The sequence below is a fragment of the Panthera pardus genome, unplaced genomic scaffold, assembly GCF_024362965.1.
Source record: "Panthera pardus isolate Hobbes unplaced genomic scaffold, ASM2436296v1 HiC_scaffold_13, whole genome shotgun sequence".
Lineage (NCBI taxonomy): Eukaryota > Metazoa > Chordata > Mammalia > Carnivora > Felidae > Panthera > Panthera pardus.
This window is the reverse complement of record NW_026526688.1, coordinates 81,212,414-81,230,625: the sequence shown is the minus strand read 5'-3', so window position 1 is coordinate 81,230,625 and position 18,212 is coordinate 81,212,414. Positions and strand designations below refer to the sequence as shown.

The following is an 18,212-nucleotide window of genomic DNA, read 5'->3' as shown; positions in this document are numbered from 1 at the left end:
GCGACCATTCAATTATTTGCCATTCATCAATGTGGCTGCAAATAATCAAAGCTGGCTAGACATACACAACAGCAGTGTTTACACTGACGAGGGCACACATAGTCTACTTCCTGTTCCAATCTGACAGGATATCCTCGGGAGACATCTGAAACTCCATACCTCCATCCCGGGACCATGAATTTACCATACGCACAATTTAAAAACAACCCAGCACAAGATGGGATGCTTCCACCGTGAGAACTCAAGTGACTAACTTTCTCCCTCAGACGAGTCACTTGTGAATGTCAGGGCTCCACAAGACAACGACTTCTCCTTTGGAAACACTGTCCTCCCAAGAAAAACTTATGATTCAAATTTTCCACATGCACATGCCTTCAGAATCTGATTGGATTTGAATTAAAAAAAAATCTGCAGGAAATGCTTTGATTATGTCTGAATGACAATATTCTTTAGGGTTCTTCTATGGCAAGAAATTACAGAAGAACAGGGTAAGTGGGAAAGATTTAAATTACACACACACACACACACACACACACACACAAATAATAAATAAAAATGCTAACATAAAAGTATACAGTGTGATAAATTAGGGCAGAGTAGTTACTGTATACAGAAGTCCATTTGTGATGGGAGGTAGCAGGAGGGTGGGCTCTCCCTTGTCCACTGTATCAAAAGCAGCGGGTTTTTGTGGGTTTTTTTTTATCCCCCTATGTTCAGTGATGCCATGCACTCCATGACAAAGCTGCTTTGATCTTCTCCCATTAAATATGTCTTGTATGGACCTAGCCTGCACTTGATAAGAAGAAAAAAAAAAAAGATCATTTATATGAAAGGGAGGAGTACTGTACGTCTCCAAGATTATTCATTACCTTTCAAAAATGAAGCTATTTGTGAAGTCTTTGTGTAACACATACATGAAAGAATACTACACTGCTTGCTTAAAGTACTTTCTTGTGCTCCTGCTTTCTTATTCCTGCCTCGGATCAGATGGGGACCCCTTCGGAATAAAGCAATGAAGAAGACATTGCAATTTACGGTCGAAAGAAAGAAAGAAAGAAAGAAAGAAAGAAGGAAAAGGAAAGAAAGAAAGAAACGTACACGATGATTGAAATAAAAGACCCCATACCTGAGCTGGAGGGTTTAGAAACTCTTCCCTTAGGAACTGGGAGTAACAATAATTCCAAGGACTGTGGTGGTGGTGGCGGAGGCGGTGGAGGCGGGTGGCGGGGGTGGTGGGGTTACTTTCTCTTGCTTCTTCTCTGAAGGCGGTGGCGGTAGAGGGTCCTCAGGCACCAGTGATGATTTCTCAGCCAGAAGACTCCCAGCAGCCCTTGCTGCTACCTCTTTCAGAAGGGCCGCCGAGGAGGTCATGGAAGCCAGGGAAAGGAAAGAGCTGGCGGGGGGTGGGTGTTCCTGACCGGGAGTCAAGCTTCTCTCACTGACTTTCTTGGATAAGGCTGCCAGCGTGGAACTGGCAGACTGGGAGCTAAAAGGGGAGGAAAAGGACTCAAATCGCATGGTCTCCTCAGTCCTGGTGAGAGATTTGTCCTGCAGAACGGCATTGGCTGCGGCTTTCAGTTTGAGGATGGCTGAATCCGGAGACAAGCCGCAGGTGGTGGTTGAGTTTGACAACCACTTACCTTGATTCCATATAAAACGGTTACTTGGAGCGTATTGGTCATTCTGTTCCTGCTTCTCAGCCAACTTCCTGGCAAGAACACTGAGCTGCTGGGCATGGTGGGACGGTGGGGAAAAGGAGAGATTTGAGCCCACGTTCACTGGGGACTCCACCCTGCCATTGGCCGTGGCGGTGGCATCGAGTTTGAGGGAGCCAGCCTCCAGCAGCCGCCTCAGGTTGCTGCTCAAGGGCTTAGCGGAGCCTGGGGGGTCATCCTCACACAAAGAAGACACGCCAGGGGAGAGGTGATCTTGACACTGCAGTGAGTCTCTCAGGACCTCACCGTCAAGTCCCACCAGCTCCAACGTGTGACTGCTGGGAGTGGCACTTCCCAAGGAGGTGTCAGGGGAAGTGGACTGCTCTTGGATCCGGTCCTCCAGAGACAGCTTATAGTTCTCCTGGACTTCTCCATAGGATGCTTCTGACGGAGTCTCTGAAGAGTTTCCATACCAGTGCTCTCCTTCACTGAGTTCTCCCTCCGCCTCTTCCAGCCTACTAACATCTGGGGGAATTAAGAAGATCAAGTTTACTCCCCAGTGGGCAACAAGCAAGTCTGAAGACATTCAAACGGAGTTGTTCACATGCTTCCTCTTCCCCTCGCCCCAAGAACCACAAGAGAGACAGCAGCAACCTTACCAGAATGTCAGGTGCTGAGTCAGACAGTCTTGGCAGGAGCCTTCTGAGAGAAGGTAAAATACTAAACAGGCAAAGGTAAAAACACACCCACCTACGAAACATATTCATCTTTCTATAATTATTCCAGACAAATTGAAATGGAAAAGAGGGAGAGAGAAAAATGGATCTGGGAGAGAAGTAACTGCATGAAGAGACTGCTATTCTCAGTGGTGGGGGAAATGGAAAGAAACACGTTCCCTTGTTAAAAAAAAAAAAGAAAAAAGAAACCGGCATGATATCTTTAGTGTCGCATCAGAATTAGAGAGGCAGCCTGGCAGGGTGGGAAAATGTTGTCTGTGAGGCACAAGACAGTGGGAAGCCGCTTCCCCACTTTCTGATTCCATGACCTCAGGCAAGTCGCTTAGCTGGTTTGATAGAAGAGGCAACTGACTTTTTTTGAAAAGTTCATCCAACGATGTAAATACTACCTGCCTGTTAGATATTACAACTGCATCCAATTGTTATGAAGCTTAAATCACAATAAGCATGTGACTGTGATTTGCAAACAGGCAAGAACTATATAAAAATCAGATCTCATTCGCAAACACTGCTCACATTACTGATTTCTTAAAGTGACAGCATTTCTCATGTTATGCATGTTACTTCTTTGAGAGTCCTGGATTCCGATTACCAACATGCCTGCCATCTTATCACAGGCAATGATTAAGAATTTGTCTCCTCACTCCACTAAGAGTCTCCTTTAATTATTTTCCGTCCATTAATTTTTCTTTCCACCACTGCCACACTGACTGCCCGCAAAGCACCGCTCTGTTGGGACTCCCAGCCATTCCAAGAGCACCCATGAGCTCTGTCATTGTTCTACCTTTGCTCAAGATAGTCCTTCCATCAGGAATGTCTTTCCTCAGAAAACCTGACTATTTATCCTTCGCCTGCCAGCTCAAAATTTTCTTCCTTGTGATTCTCCCCGGAACTCTCAGAATTAATCTCTCCTTTCTCATTCATTCACTTATCCAACAAACAATTGTGGAGTATCTGTGGCATGCCAGGCATTGTTCTAGATCATTCTAGACTGAACCACACTGAACGAAAATCCTGCCTTCGTGGAGCTTCATATCCCAGGAGAGGAAGATAGATGGCACACAAAATTTAAAAACTAGTAAGTCATACAGTAAGCCAGAGGTTGGGAAGTGCTATGGGAAAAGATACAAAGCAGGACAAGGAGGATGGGGGGGTAACAGGTAGGAGGGAAGTTGCCATCTTAAATAGGACGGGCATATGGGGCCTCACTGAGGTGGTGACATTTGAGCAAAGACTTGAAAGAAATGAGCAGTTGTTCATTCAGCTCCCTCTGGGAGAGCGTTCCATGCAGAGGGAGTCACTGTAAAGGCCCTGATGTGGAAACACGTGTCTGTGGCCCAGCGAGGAGGCTAGTGTGGGTAGAATGCGGTGAGGAGGGGTCAGAGCAGAAGGAGAGGAAGTCAGAGAAGTAACATCAGAGAAAGAGAGGGAGGGGAGGGAGCGAGGATGGGTGTGTGTTGTGAACCAGTGAGGCTATGCAGACCTGCAGAACACTGTAAACTGTGGAAAGGTCTTTTGCATCTGGTGAAATTGGGAACTACCAGAGGGCTTTGATATGATACGGCTTACATTTTCTTTCTTTTTTTAATTTTTTAAATGTTTATTTATTTTTGAGGTGGGCGGGAAGGGGCAGAGAGAGGGAGACACAGAATCTGAAGCAGGCTCCAGGCTTTGAGCTGTCGGCACAGAGCCCGACGCGGGGCTTGAACTTGGGAATGGCGAGATCATGAAGTAGGTTCAAGTCAGACACTTAACTAACTGAGCCACCCAGGCACCCCTGATGTGACTTACATTTCCAAAGGGCTGTTCTGGCCGCTGTGTGGAAAAGAGGCTACAGACACAGGGTGGAAGCAGAGAGACCAGCCAGGAGGCTGGAACCCAGGTGAGGGATGACAGTAGCTCAGCTCGAGGTGACTGCCAGCGGTGAGAAGCAGCAACATTCTGTGCATCTTTTGAATGCAGAGCCAACGTTCCCATGTTCTGTTTACACTGATTTTACATCACTCTAAATTATCTACTATAGACTTATCTTCTAAAACGTAAGCGGTGGTGTTTCTTGAAGGCAGGGATCATGTTCTATCATCCACACATCCCCCACTGTGCCTAACACGATGCCCGGACCCCAGCGGAGTTCAATGAATGTTTAGGAATTGAGCTAAAATTTCCCATTGTGCCAAGTTTTGCTATATGATATGGTGTTTCTTTTCTGAATAGAAGTAGTTGAACTAGTAATGCATGAGCTACAAGCTGATACATTGATCTTCCCATGCTATTTAGAGAAGAAATGTCACAAATGACAAATTCTCTTTCACTAAGCTAAAGTTCCATGACTCCTTCCTGAGATTCTTTATTAAATTATCAAGAAAATGTAAAATATCAAATGGAATTTGCTGAAAAAAGGCAGATAAAATTGAATTTTCTCTGTTAAAAACAGTCTGGTTCCTTGTGATTTGCCACATTTCCTTCTTCCCACTCCATTTCAACATTTTTCATCTTTGCTGAAACCAGCACGACCCTAAACTACTCATCTCCCCACTGGCTTCTCCAAGAGATGTTTTTTTTGTTTTTTTTTTTTAACCAAACATCAAGTAGTCAACATCCATTTCAACAAGAGGGCTAATTTTGTGTCCCTTTGGTAAGCCACCTTTCTTGATTTCAGTTTAAATATCTTATCCTTCAGAAAAATCACATGGGAACGATCCTGTAAATAGTAAGAGAAATAAAAGAATCACTACAATAAGAACAGTTGAGTGTCTCAAAGAATTTCTTCTCTGATCTTTATTGACGCTCACTGAAAGAACGTAGGAAAACAAATGATTCAAAAGTGAGTACTTGCAGATGATATTTTTGTCACACTAGAGTAGCTCCAGATAGTCAAGACTGGTCCAGAACCAATGTGGTGTCAGTTAACAAGGTGCCTGAAAGCAGGGTTTTGAGAACCACAAAAATTCATAACCACATGTCCCGGCTCGTCATTTTACTGAGACTATTACATATTCTGAGGGAATATCCTGGTGGGATCAAAAGCACATAGCTACCTACTGTTAATGCCAGAACCAAGAACCCAAATCACACAACAACTGGCCCAGTGCTTCTCTGCAAAGCTCCAATGCACCGCCCGCCAGATGCCCTCTGAATGGCAACTTCTAGTTGTCAGAAACTGCTGCCCTCCTACTCCTGGTCATCCATGCCTCCACGCTCTAGAAACAGAAATCAGCAAGAGAATTCTCATAGATAAGGACAGTAATCACTCCTTATCTTAGGATAAACCATTCAGAGGTAAGAATCCATCATTCCCATATTCTAATCTCTCCATTCCTTCCAGGCAACTTCTTTGTTGGTGATCAAAAGCTGATTCAACCGCCTCTAAAATTCAGCACTTCTACTGGCAAAGCCCCAAAGGCATAGCTTAATTTCCTACCCCCTCCACACCCTCAGTGAGCAAGACTAGTCCCCCTCCAAAAGTACTGAGGCTGGTGAGTGCATCAAAAACTAAAGCCGTCCTGGGGCACCTGGGTGGCTCAGTCGGCTAAGCGTCAGACTTCGGCTTAGGTCATGATCTCACAGTTTGGGAGTTTGAGCCCCACACCGGGGTCTGTGCTGACAGCTCAGAGCCTGGAGCCTGCTTCAAATTCTGTGTCTCCCTCTCTCTCTGCTCCTCCCCTGCTCACGCTCGGTCTCTCTCTCCTTCAAAAATAAATAAAAACATTTTTAAAAAATTAAACAAAAACAAAAACAAAACTAAAGCTGTCCATTCAGGCTCTAATCCTACCAAGCAGTGATCAGGAGATCCGAACATTCTTGAATGATACAAACAATTGATATCTACGTTTAGAGAAACTTTCCCAACCTTGCCAAAACATAAGCGCCCAACAAGCAAACCAAGCATCCCTTAAACGGACCATTTTATGGCCTCTAAAATAGCTGGATGTTTCTTAACCAACCCATTCCCGGTTCTTTGCGGACGTGACCACCTAGATACACTCTCTTCCTGACTGCAAGAAAACTCGGATATGTAGAGTATTTTTTAACTCGCAATACTCTATTCATCACTTTTCTGAAGATGCTGCTACTAAAATTGAGACTATTCAAGTAATAAATCACCAAATAATTTCAACGCACATAGCCGAGGAGGAGCCAGACCAGAAACCCGAAAAGAAACATTTTTGAAATTATTCTGGCATCACCTGAGGTCAAGCAGAAAGTGGGGGAAGCTTTCAGAGACATGAATGCAAGAGAAGTGGAGACCTGCAGAGGCTGGAGAAAAATCATAAGCGGCTCAAACAAATATGCTTTCAGCTCAAAACAGCAGCGACAAGGATTTTCTCCCACAAATATTAATTCTCCTCCCCCTGCTGGGCTGCTCTGTATTTCACATCTGAATTCATCCAGGAGATGTCCTTGAAGGCTGCATCGGTCCAGTTACGGGGAGCTCCCCTTCGGCGGGGTGTGCAGGAGCCCGTAGCACCTTTCACACCACATTATGAGAAAAGATTCTCATTGGAGAAGCTCAAAACAAAGCATTCTGGCAATCTAGGGGATTAACTTGTTGGACACCACAAACTTTACAAGAAGCCAGGCTTGACTTTTGACTCTCTTTCACAATTCGAGAAGCCCCTGGGCAGCGAGACAGCTCCATTTTCCTGTCCGTCAGGAGCACAGAATCATGGCACGTAATCTCTGAGCACCCCACATGCTGCGGTCCCGGAAACGCTTCCTGAGCACATGGACTGTGGATTTCACAGCTTTCCTAACTAAGGCTCCCAGGGGAAGCCTCTAAACGGCCAATGTAAATAACTTCCTTGTAAATACATTATTTTTAACCTCCAGAATAGGAAGCTATTTCCATTGCTAATTTTACAACAACCTATGTCTCTGACAGCCAGGTTCACACTCATTCCTGTCAATTTTACACAACAGTCTGTTTTTGTGTTTTTCACTTTAAATCATCAACTCAAAGAATTAAGAATAGAAGTGGTACAATTACGGAACGAAAATATGCTGAATAAATTTTGTTTCCATGTGGTGAATATTTCTCCTTTGGGGAAAACAAAACAAAATTCCACTACCTAACACATTTATTTATAATTCAGTTCTCAAGCAGAAAACCGGTAACTCGATATCTGCAACTCTGGCTGCGTTTTTTTCCAACTCACTTCCTTTTCAGTTTGACAGTTTTAATCAGATGCATTTAATTGGACAAATACTCAACTCAGAAGATCCTCGATCAGAAAGATAGGGAGCGAAAAGAGAAAAAAGAATGCAAGAAAGAGATACCTATTAATTTTTATGCCTTTTGGCTGTGGTTAAAGTAAGCGGAGATGGAGATCCAAAAGCCCCATTTCTTAATCTACCCGCAACTCATCCCACCAGTGGCTCCACATGAATCTAACCAGCAGGTTTTGAAAAGAACAAAGTTTCACCTCTTAGGACTCATGGTGAGTCCTGCCGTAGTCAACACCTTCTTCTTGTGACAACAGGTGTCTTCACCTAGTACCTAACTAACCCTCTGGCTCATTTGCATCTAAAAATCTTCCCAGTGTTCTTCCTTTCCAGCTAGCATACATTTATAGCTAAATATTTCACTTAATTTTTTAAAAGATTATTTATTTATGAGAGAGAGAGAGAGAGAGAGAGAGAGAGAGAGAGGGAGGGAGAGTACGAGAGGGCAGAGAAAGGGAAAGAAAGAGAATCTCAAGCAGGTTCCGCAGAGTCAGCAGCACAGAGCCCTACTTGGGGCTTGACGTGGGGCTTGACACGGGGATGGAACTCAGGAACCGTGAGATCATGACCCGAACTGCAATCAAGAATCAGATGCTTAACTGACTGAGCCACCCAGGCACCCGTATACTTAATTCTAAGGTCACACATCTCTATTAGTAATATCACCCTATTAGTAATATCACTTGCAATTATCTAGTACTAGACAACCAATTTTTCCATGCAATTTTATACAAAAGTGGTTTGTAAGGTTTAAGGACCTGTATACAGGAGTTATTAGCAAAACCAATGCTGATGACTGACTTAATTTAACAAATATGAGCATTTACTATGTTCGGGGAGCTGTTCTCTGCAACAGAGAGCTTCAAAGATGCAACAGTGTCTTGCCCAACTGCTGCAGTCGACAGGGAGTGAGGGTTACACAAGTATACGAAGTGCAAAAGCCCGGTGTTAAAACAGAGCAACCGAGCAAGGGTTGTTTGTGCATAAATTAATTCCAGTGGTGCACATGGCTTTGGAAATGGACCTTGAAGGAATGAAGATGATTTTAACAGATGACACTGGAAATTCATGTATAGGAGGGTTTGCTAACATTCAGGTGACTAAAACCTAATAATTTTTTTTTTTCTGCATTCTTCACATTTTAAAAACTGACCATCTATTGATTTGTGAAAGGGCAGATTTTACCAATTTTCTTACCACACCCACTGGTTTTGAAATCAAACCATTAGATTATAAATGCCTGAGGCAGGGCCACAGGTGAGTCATTTTTGTATTCCTGCTGGATGCCCTGATCCTAGTAGGGGTACCAGGGCACCTGTGGTTGTAGTGACAACCAGGACCGCAAGAAGTGACAGGTGCGATTCCCAGTCCCTTACACAAACACACGGAGGGGCACAGTGGAGCCGGCATCTGAGAGGAGGGCAGTGCACTATCGGGGCACTCTCTCACTGCTTCTCATCTCTTCTCAGAGGCTAGCCTTGTCCTCTCAGGACACCTTTCCCTGGAGGCTGCCAACTTGGCCACACAGGTTCTGGGTTTTCCCTCTCAACGACTTACCACCAGAGAAAGGTCTTTCCCCTCTCATCAGCCTGTTGGAGGTCCTATTCCCTTCTCCAGACTTACCACTGAAGCCAGAGGGCGGGGGTTCTACAATTGACTTAATGTGGGTCACAGAAGAAAGGAGAGGGAAGAGACACCGGGAAGACAAAAACGATGACCCCTATAATGTTTAATAAAGGTTTAGTATGCTGCACATCAGGCTGTTATGAACCAATTTTATGATTTTAAGCATAAAACATACCCTCATGTAGGCCAGTTTTACCTGCCAGTTTTTACACTGTCCCTTTGGAGCCTAAACGCCTTAGCACATGCCCCACACCAGGTGTGCCCGGCACAGAGGGAGCACTCTGGGATTCAGGGCTCCGAGGCCACAGTGCAAGTGAAACGCATGGGCCGGCCATCGGCCCCGGGGGACAAAGCCTCAGAGATCACGGTTATCAAAACACCGATGCCCAGGGTACCCAACCGCTGTCAGCATGGCCAGGGAGAAAATTTAAGAACTGCTAGTTATTTAAAACGGCCAGGGTGGAGAAGACGACCAGACTCCTGTCACCAGTCCAGCTGGGGAAGAGGTGCTGCCAGGGCACTGGGAAATGGGAGGAAGTCTGGAGAGGATAAGAGTCGACAGACTGAGATGGCACGGAGAGGCCCTCTGGGTCAAGACGAACATTGTGCACACAGGAGTGGTTTTAAATTATAGTTGCAGATGTCCACGAGTAAAACAACGGTAACACAAAGGAACGCACGGCTCTTTATCTGCAAAGGGAGCTGCAAACGGTAGGGGAGCTGCTTTCAGGATTTTCATATAAAGGTGCCAGACCTTCCGGTGACCATCAAACTGCCCGTCACAACATGAATGGCAACTCCTCCCTAAGATTGCTTAGACCAAAACCCCGCAGCTTGCCTTGACGCTTCCCTTTCTCTCAAGTCCTCATCGAACTCATTTGTAGATTCCACTGGTCCCACCTTCCATATACATCCCAAATCTTGCCACTTTTTACCACGTCTACCGTTCCCACCCTGGTATACAACACTGCCGTCCTTGGCCTGGACTGTGGCAGTAGTCTTCCAGCTGGTCTCCTCACTTCCGATTCTTGCCCGGCTGTGCTCAGCCAGCAGCCGGAGTAAGCTTTTAAAAATATATGTCACACTCCATTACCCCCATCCTAGAAGCCTCCAAAATGGCTTCTCATGTTTCTCGGAATAAAATCCAAAACCCTTCCCTTGCCCTCAAGGCCTCCATAATCTGTATCCTTCAGACCTCATCCCCTACTACTCTGCCTTGCTAATAAATAATAAATAAAGACCAAAATTCCCCCCAAATAGCCACACGGCTGACTCCTTGACTTCCTCGGGCCTCCCCTCAAAGCATCACTGTTTATTAGAAGAGAAGCTCCATGAGAGAGAGGACTTCGTTTTCTTTGCTATGTGCTCAGCACATAGCACATGGCACGGAGCAGGTGTTCAGCTATTGTTTGTCAAATGTATGAATGAGAAAGAGGATGCGCTTAACAATCAGAAAGGCAGCACTTATCAGTACTGGAAATGAGAACAATTTTCAAAATTACAAATGATAATGCTGTTTTTCTGATGTGAGTCAAACATGAAATAGGGAAAAGAGAGTGTTTTGCAAACTTTTCCACCAGTCTCCCTAGTGGCCAAGAAACGAGCACAGCATCCCAAGGTAACTCGGGGCCGCAGCTGAAGCCCCCTCCAGAAAGTCCCAGATTTCTTGGACTCTTTGCTTAACATTTCAAGGGAATTCCACATTCTACTCTGTCCTAGAACTGTACTTGTTCTTACTAAATACTGCAGGGCTGTGCTTCACAAACCACTGAGGAACATCGATTCTCTGTGTTCCCAGCTGCTCTGGAGAAGCAAGGATGTATGAAAAGTATCTAGCACAGTGTCAAGAGCTCAGTAAAGGGCGGCTATCATTGTTACGATCATTACCGTCGGAAAATAGACAGTACTAATCCTATTACCCGCACTTCAGACAGAAAAGCTAAACACAGAGGGTAACTTTCTCAGACTGCACAATGGATCTGTAGGAGACCAAGAACTATAACTCTATTTGCCGATTTTGAATTTGTTGTCTGAATTACTTTAGAGATGGTAAAGCCTTGGAGATTTAGTCCATATGGCTAGTCTCTAGGCAGAGGCCTAGAAAGGGCCAGTGATTAGTCTGTGGTCCCATACTTGATTTGCTAACATAGACAGGACTTGAGCTCAGATGTCTCACTCCAAACGCCAGTGCTCTACTAAATCACGGCATAATCATCATTAAGTGAATGAATGAACTCTAGAACAAGACCTGGAACACAGCAGCCTCCCAACAAACAGTTGTTGAATGAATGAACAATCATGCATAAAACACTAAAAATATACCAGGTACTTTATTAGATGCTTCAGTATTCATCAGCAAATTCTTCCCATGATTTCATGTGGTAGACCATAGTCTCTTCATTTTACAGACCAGGAAACCAAGGCTCCAAAGGTTAATGGCTTACCCAATATACCCACTTAGTGGGTGACAAAGCAAGGTTCAAACCCAAACCTTCAGGAAATCTAATAGAGTGTGAGTTGTTTGACAAAAAGTAATTTTTCAGGTAAGCAAAAAGTACAGTAACTTCAAGTAATCAATTTTTTAAGTTTCATTTTTTTTTTTAATTTTTAAAGTAGGGGTATTTCTATTTATTTACTTATTTTTAAGTTTATTTTCAAGAGAGAGAGAGCAAACAAAGGAAGGGCAGAGACAGTGGGAGACAGAGAGAGAATCCCAAGCAGAAGCAGGCTCCACACTGTCAGCACAGAGCTTGATATGGGCTCAAACTCACGAACTGTGAGATCATGATCTGAGCCACAATGAAGAGTCAGATGCTTAACCAGTGGAGCCACCCAAGCACCCCTTTATTTATTTATTTTAATTAATTATTAATTTTTTATTTAGAGAAAGCGCACAAGTAGGGGAAAGGGGCAGAGTGAGAAAGAGAGAATTTCAACCAGGCTCCATGCTCAGGGTGGACCCCTACAAATGATAGGATTGTCATTTGTAATTCTGAAAATCATTCTCATTTCCAGTACTGATAAGTGCTGCCTTTCTGATTGTTAAGCACATTCTTCTTTCTCATTCATACATTTGACAACCCTGGGGTCATGACCTGAGCCAAAATCCAGAGTCAGATACTCAGCCAACTGAGCCACCCAGGCACTCCTGCATTTTAAGTTTTGTTTTGATGGGATTTCAAAAGCATACACACTCAGACACGAGTTCCTTCTTTCTAAATTTGTGGCTTTTTGTCTCCCATCCAGCTTAATAAAACTGTGCAAACTAAGGATGAAAACCTAGTGTCATGGGTTGAATTGTGTCCCCCACCCAAAGATGTTGGAGTCCAACCCCCAATACCCGTGAATGTGACCTTATTTGGAAATAGGGTCTTCGCAGATGAACAAGTTAAGATGAGGTCATTATTGTGGACCCTCATCCAATATGACTGTGTCCTTATAAAAAGGGGAAATCCAGACACAGAGACAGACACGCCTACAGGCGTGAATACCATGTGAAGACTAGAGTGACCCTCTCACAGCCAAGGAACTGCCACAAGCAGGGACAGACATCTGGAACAGACCCTTCCTTGTGTCTTCATTGTGTCTCTGTTGGCTGACACCGTGATCTGGGACTTCTGGCCTCCAGAACAGTGAGGCAATAAATTTCTGTTGTTCAAGCCATCCAGTTTGCGATACTCTGTTATGGAGGCCCCAGCAAAGTGATACATGTACGTCTGAACGAAGGCCTGAGACTTTTTCTGGATTGGTTCACCTCTGGATTCTGAACCGTAGCCTAGCTTAGTGCTGTAGTTTTTGCACAACCTGGTTATCACAGAACGGACCATGCTGCTGCGCCGTGCGATGTCCTCCGAGGCTGGAAGGACTGGGAGCTGACTATTAAGCTATTTTTACCTACCTCTGAATTTTAACCAAATTTTGTTCAAATGAAAGATTCTGAGAAAGACGTTAAGCAAGAGAAGTCTTCTATTACTAGAGCTACTTCACAATCTCCAAACAAAAAAATACACTCGTGGCCACATATGTTGTAGCAAATCAATAAGAAAGGGATAGTTCAAAGTATAGCACGAATCCACGGACCCCAAGGCCAATCTACACACCAAAACACTTCTGGTTAGTCCACGGATTGATAACTTGCTCCTTCACCCTTTCCTGCACCTCCATGTTACAGAAAGCATATAGAATCTGTCCCCTCAAGCAATCAGAAGTAAATTTACCATGGCTACCATGGCATTATCAGAAAAATTGTCTGTTAAGGCTGATAAATCGGTCGATTATCTGCTTCCTTGACTTTTATTTCCTCTTGTATAAATGTTTTCATCCCAACATTACCAATACCTGTTATAAGATGAACGATATATCACCAAACTACTGAAATCACCGGGAAATTCTTAATAGATCAAAAAAGAACTTAACTACCAAAAAAAAGCCCTAATAACATAATAATGCACTCTGTCGTCTAGGAACAGCACTCTATAGAGAGATAAATGGCTACTTATTGAAATCTCAGCTTATACATAAAATGATACATTTCTTCCCGGGCACATTTACCAAGCACTGACATCACGTACCTTGAAATGAAACATATTATGCTCATAATCATTCTGACTGCCAAAAGAAAATTTCACACAGTAAGTCCTTTATTTACTAAAAATATATGTCTATACAGGAAGAAAATGGGTGTTTGGGGAGAAGAGATTTACCAAAGGAGAGGAGAGCAAATGAAATTGCTTTTATTTAGTGCTTAAATACATATAAAATAAAAGCTGCAGAGAAGACAGATCCCAATCCCCCACATTTTCATGAAAGAACGATGGTGCATGGGCACCTGGATGGCTCACAGGGGTAAGTGTCAGACTCTGGATATCAGCTCAGGTTATGATCTCACTGTTCGTGGGTTTGAGCTCACGTCGGGCTCTGTGCTGACAGCGCAAGATGCTCTCTCCCCCTCTCTCTCGCTCTGCCCCTGCTCATATGTGCGTGCTCTCTCAAAATAAATAAATAAACTTAAAAAAAAAAAAGGAATATGGGTGCAATGAATTGTGAGAGAATATTTTTTTTTATTAGGCACAAGAATCCATGACATCGATTAGAAGGACAACCCCTAACTCAAAGTTAACTTTAAATACGGATTTAGGCCAAGAATTTTAACCTTTATTCCGACCAGGTTTTGTGCCATGGCTGCTACCAAGCGGCCAAATGTATTCTTATTTATTGTCTTTTATTTTCCCTGGACACCTTCTGGAACACACATAAGTCAATGATCTGGCCAAAGACCATGAAAACAACAAACACCACAACCAACCAACCAACTAGGGCAATCCCAAGGGCCAGGAGAGCCTGTAGCTAGGTTAACATCGCCTCAACAACGGGGTCCTGTGGTTTCATCCACTTAATTGTCTTTGAAGGATCCGGGAGGTGGGAGCTTTCCACAGGCATGCCCACTTTGGGGTTTGTTTCGCTGAGAAACCTTTCCTAGGTCTTTCACTCGAAAGACCTGTCACTGCCTTCTAGCTGTCTATCACTATGAACAATGCTCCACGGAGGAAAACATTCATTCCACTTCCCAACAAAGCTCAGATGCTTCTGGAAATGCATCAAGTGGTAAGGATGACATTAGGAAACCTGCTCTACTGACGACTGCTTCAAAGGAAGGCTCAACTCCAAGGTAAGGCTCAAAACAAGAAATATCCCTCTGGCATGCATACGTGTGGCCCCAAAGTGACCAGGAGTGACTGACATTATTCACACTCTGCTTCCTCTCTTTCTTAACCTTTTGGGGGGGAGTCTAGAAGACACCCTGATTTTGTGTTCAAATATGCACATTGCTTCCTTTCCATCTTCTAGAACTTACAACTGTAGGCAGCCCTCTAGGGGCAATGTTTCCCATGTATTACAAGAACCTAGTTAACTGGCCTATCCTCCCCCAAAATCTGGTGTTTGAAAAGAAGGATGAAAATGTATTGAGCAATTTAAAGAAGTTCATTTGAGGAATACAAGTTTGAAACGCTTTTTGATGTAAATACGCTCAACTAATCGGGCTTTGTTTTAAATCTACATGTTTTGAAGTTACTTAGAGAAAGCCAAATTCTTCTGGCATTTCCATGTTAACATCAGCAGCAGTGACTCGAGTAAAGCAGGTTCCACAATCTTCTTCTGTGAACAGACAGACAGCAAATACTTTAGGCTTTATGGGGTACCTATGGTCTTCATCCCATGTTCTTTGCTTTTGTTGTTGCTGTTGCTTTTTTTTTTTTTTTTTTTTAACAATTGTTTAAAAATGCAAGAACCATTCTTAGCTCAAGGGGCTGCACAAAAACAGGCCACAGTTTGCTGACTCCTGCTCTAAAGTATAGGTGATTTACTTTTTCTTTATAATAAAAGTAGAATGGTGCTTAAAATGATATCGGAAATTCAGATATATGACAACACGCTTCATCATCATCTTAATCCAGCCACCTCTGTGAGTCACTGAGCATGTCTGTACCTCGGTTTCTTCACTACAAAATGAGGGGCAAGAACAGATCAGTGATTTATAAACCATACCCTCAAGGAGCCCAAGGACTCCAGCTTACCTCCTACCTTAGCACACACTTAAGCAGCACAACCTGGCATTGATCTTGTCTATACACTGGAGCTCTCCTTAAAGACAAGGGTTCCACTAATTTTTTTTTTTTTAAGTTTCAAAAATACGGTACCAAATGATCTCAAGAATCCTTCTGGTGTTAATTCTCTATGAATCCAATATTGGATAATTGATCCTTTTCAAGTCATTTGATTGGGAAGTGTCAGGTCCTTTAAAACCCTGTCTTGAGATATTTAAAGGAAGAGAAACAAGAACAAGAATGAGATCATACTCTAAGAGACTACCCGTACGTATGTATTTAGAGCTGTGGAAATCCACCAGACAGGCCTATCAGAGGGTTCCCGAGTCCCACAGATTAGGGGTCTGGGAAAAGCAGAATGGTTTCGCAGGGGAAAGAGCTCTGAGTACAGACTCAGGGACCTGGGTTCCCATCTGAATTTGGAACTTACAAGCTATATGACTCATGTTTAGTTAAAAATTCGAGAGCCCACTGAATATGAACTCCTGGTGCGGGTGTTAGGAATATGGAGATGAACCAGACAGACATGGAACGTTCTGCCTCCCATCACTCGATCCCTCATCTGTAAAGTATGGTAATAGCGAAGGATTTGTCGACTGCAAGGCGCAGAGAACTTTAAGCTAGAAAGCTACAGATTCTCTTCCTTTTAAGTACATAAAATAAATGCAACTTCAAGGATTGACCAAATTAATACAATAAGGCCATAATAGGTTTTGCAGAGCAAAAGAAACCATTTCTAGAACCTGAAGCAGCAGGACAAAACAGAAAGGGCACAAGCTTAGACTCCAGACACTCCCACTCTGCTTCCTAATAGACCCACCTGACATGCACAGGCCTATTCTCTTGTTTATAGAATAAGATACTGATACCCATCATCGCCATGAGGCTACTGTGAAGGGAAGTTAGAATTACGTAAGTGAGGCACCTGGCACAGAATTAGCACTCAGCGAATAATAGTGTCCCCTCGCCCTCCCTCCCAGACACCTAGAAATCTCAGATGAGAGAACACTGTATTTTAGATGGTAGGGCTTACCTCAAAATTGTTGATATTGCTACCCAGCTCTATATCATAATCACCTCAACCAAAGAGGACAGGAAACTTCTGGTTGTTATGACCATGGAATCCAGATGTAGAATATGCCCAGTCATCAGGAAAATCTTACAGTCTTGGCACAGTTTGAGGACAGAGAGAGAGCAACAGCCAATAGCTGAGGGGAGACTCTACAGTCTGGAATGTGCCACAGACTTCCAACCACAAAAGTTCTCTTTGCACTTCGTCTGTGGTATCCCCCTGTGGTGTAGGCCGTGGCCTCTGCTCTTCTCGGCAAGTCTCCTCCGGAAGCACATGACTCTCCCCAGGCTTCTCTAGGCCGCATCCATGTGAATGTCTGTGGCACTGTTCATCACCTCTTACCCAGCCCAGCTGTACACGTTAGCCAAATCATTGTCTCATTGCTGAGAAAGGATGACAGCAGGTGATGTTCTCCATGGTCCTTTCTACCTCTGAAATCCTTTGATTCTGTGACTCACTCTTAACCTCATTCATTCAACTCATTCATTCATTCATGCAAGAATCTTTATGAAACACCTCCTATTTATTTGATTGTATGACCCATTCTTAATTTCATTCATTTGTTCATTTATTCAACCGTATCTGACCACTTACACCAGGTACTGCGATGTGCAAGAATGTACAAAAATGAATACGGAATAGGCCATGCCCTTAAAAAGCTCACAGTGATAAGGACATAGAGGAATAAGCAATAACAGTGTGGCATGGGAGGTATTATGAGAGACCAGTGGGAACCAGTGGAGGTCCCCTAATTCCTCCCAGTAGGTGGAAGGAACAATAGTAGGGGAGGAGGGGAAGCTGGAAAGGCCTCCCTGAGAGCTGAGTGCTAATTGATAAGCAGAAGGTTAATCTGATGGGTTCAAGACATCCAGAAATAGGGGGAACGAATCTGCAAACATAAGGAAATACAAGCATGATGGTCTGTCATATAGATAATTCAGTATGAATGAAACAAGGGGTATACAGCAGGGCAGGAGAAAGGGGGCACAGATGATGAAGCATCTTCCATACTTTACTAAGAAAAGCAAACTTTATCCAGTTAGGGGATGTTTGGGATGTCTAAAAGATCCTCAATAAATCCATGAGTGTTTTAGAAAGCCTACTGTGGTAGCAGTGTGGATACTGAGCTACACAGAAGCCAGGGTAGGGGGATGGGGATATGACATTGAGGCAAAATAAATAAATAAATAAATAAGTTGTGAATCCTTACAGGAGAAAATGAGAGTGTATGGTACAGCAGTGGCAGGGAGTGGCCATGATGAACTCCAGAGATATATCTACAAGAGAGTCAAGA

At 43.7% G+C, this 18,212-nt stretch overlaps 1 protein-coding gene across 1 annotated transcript in view; it reads right to left on the bottom strand.

Moving 5' to 3' along the window:
- Positions 1-18,212, bottom strand: part of ZNF827 (zinc finger protein 827) — a 174,299-nt gene that overhangs the window by 140,656 nt on the left and 15,431 nt on the right. The window contains 2 exon segments of the mRNA XM_019420669.2: positions 1,127-1,220; positions 1,222-2,180. Coding sequence (XP_019276214.1) covers positions 1,127-1,220; positions 1,222-2,180 — 1,053 coding nt within the window.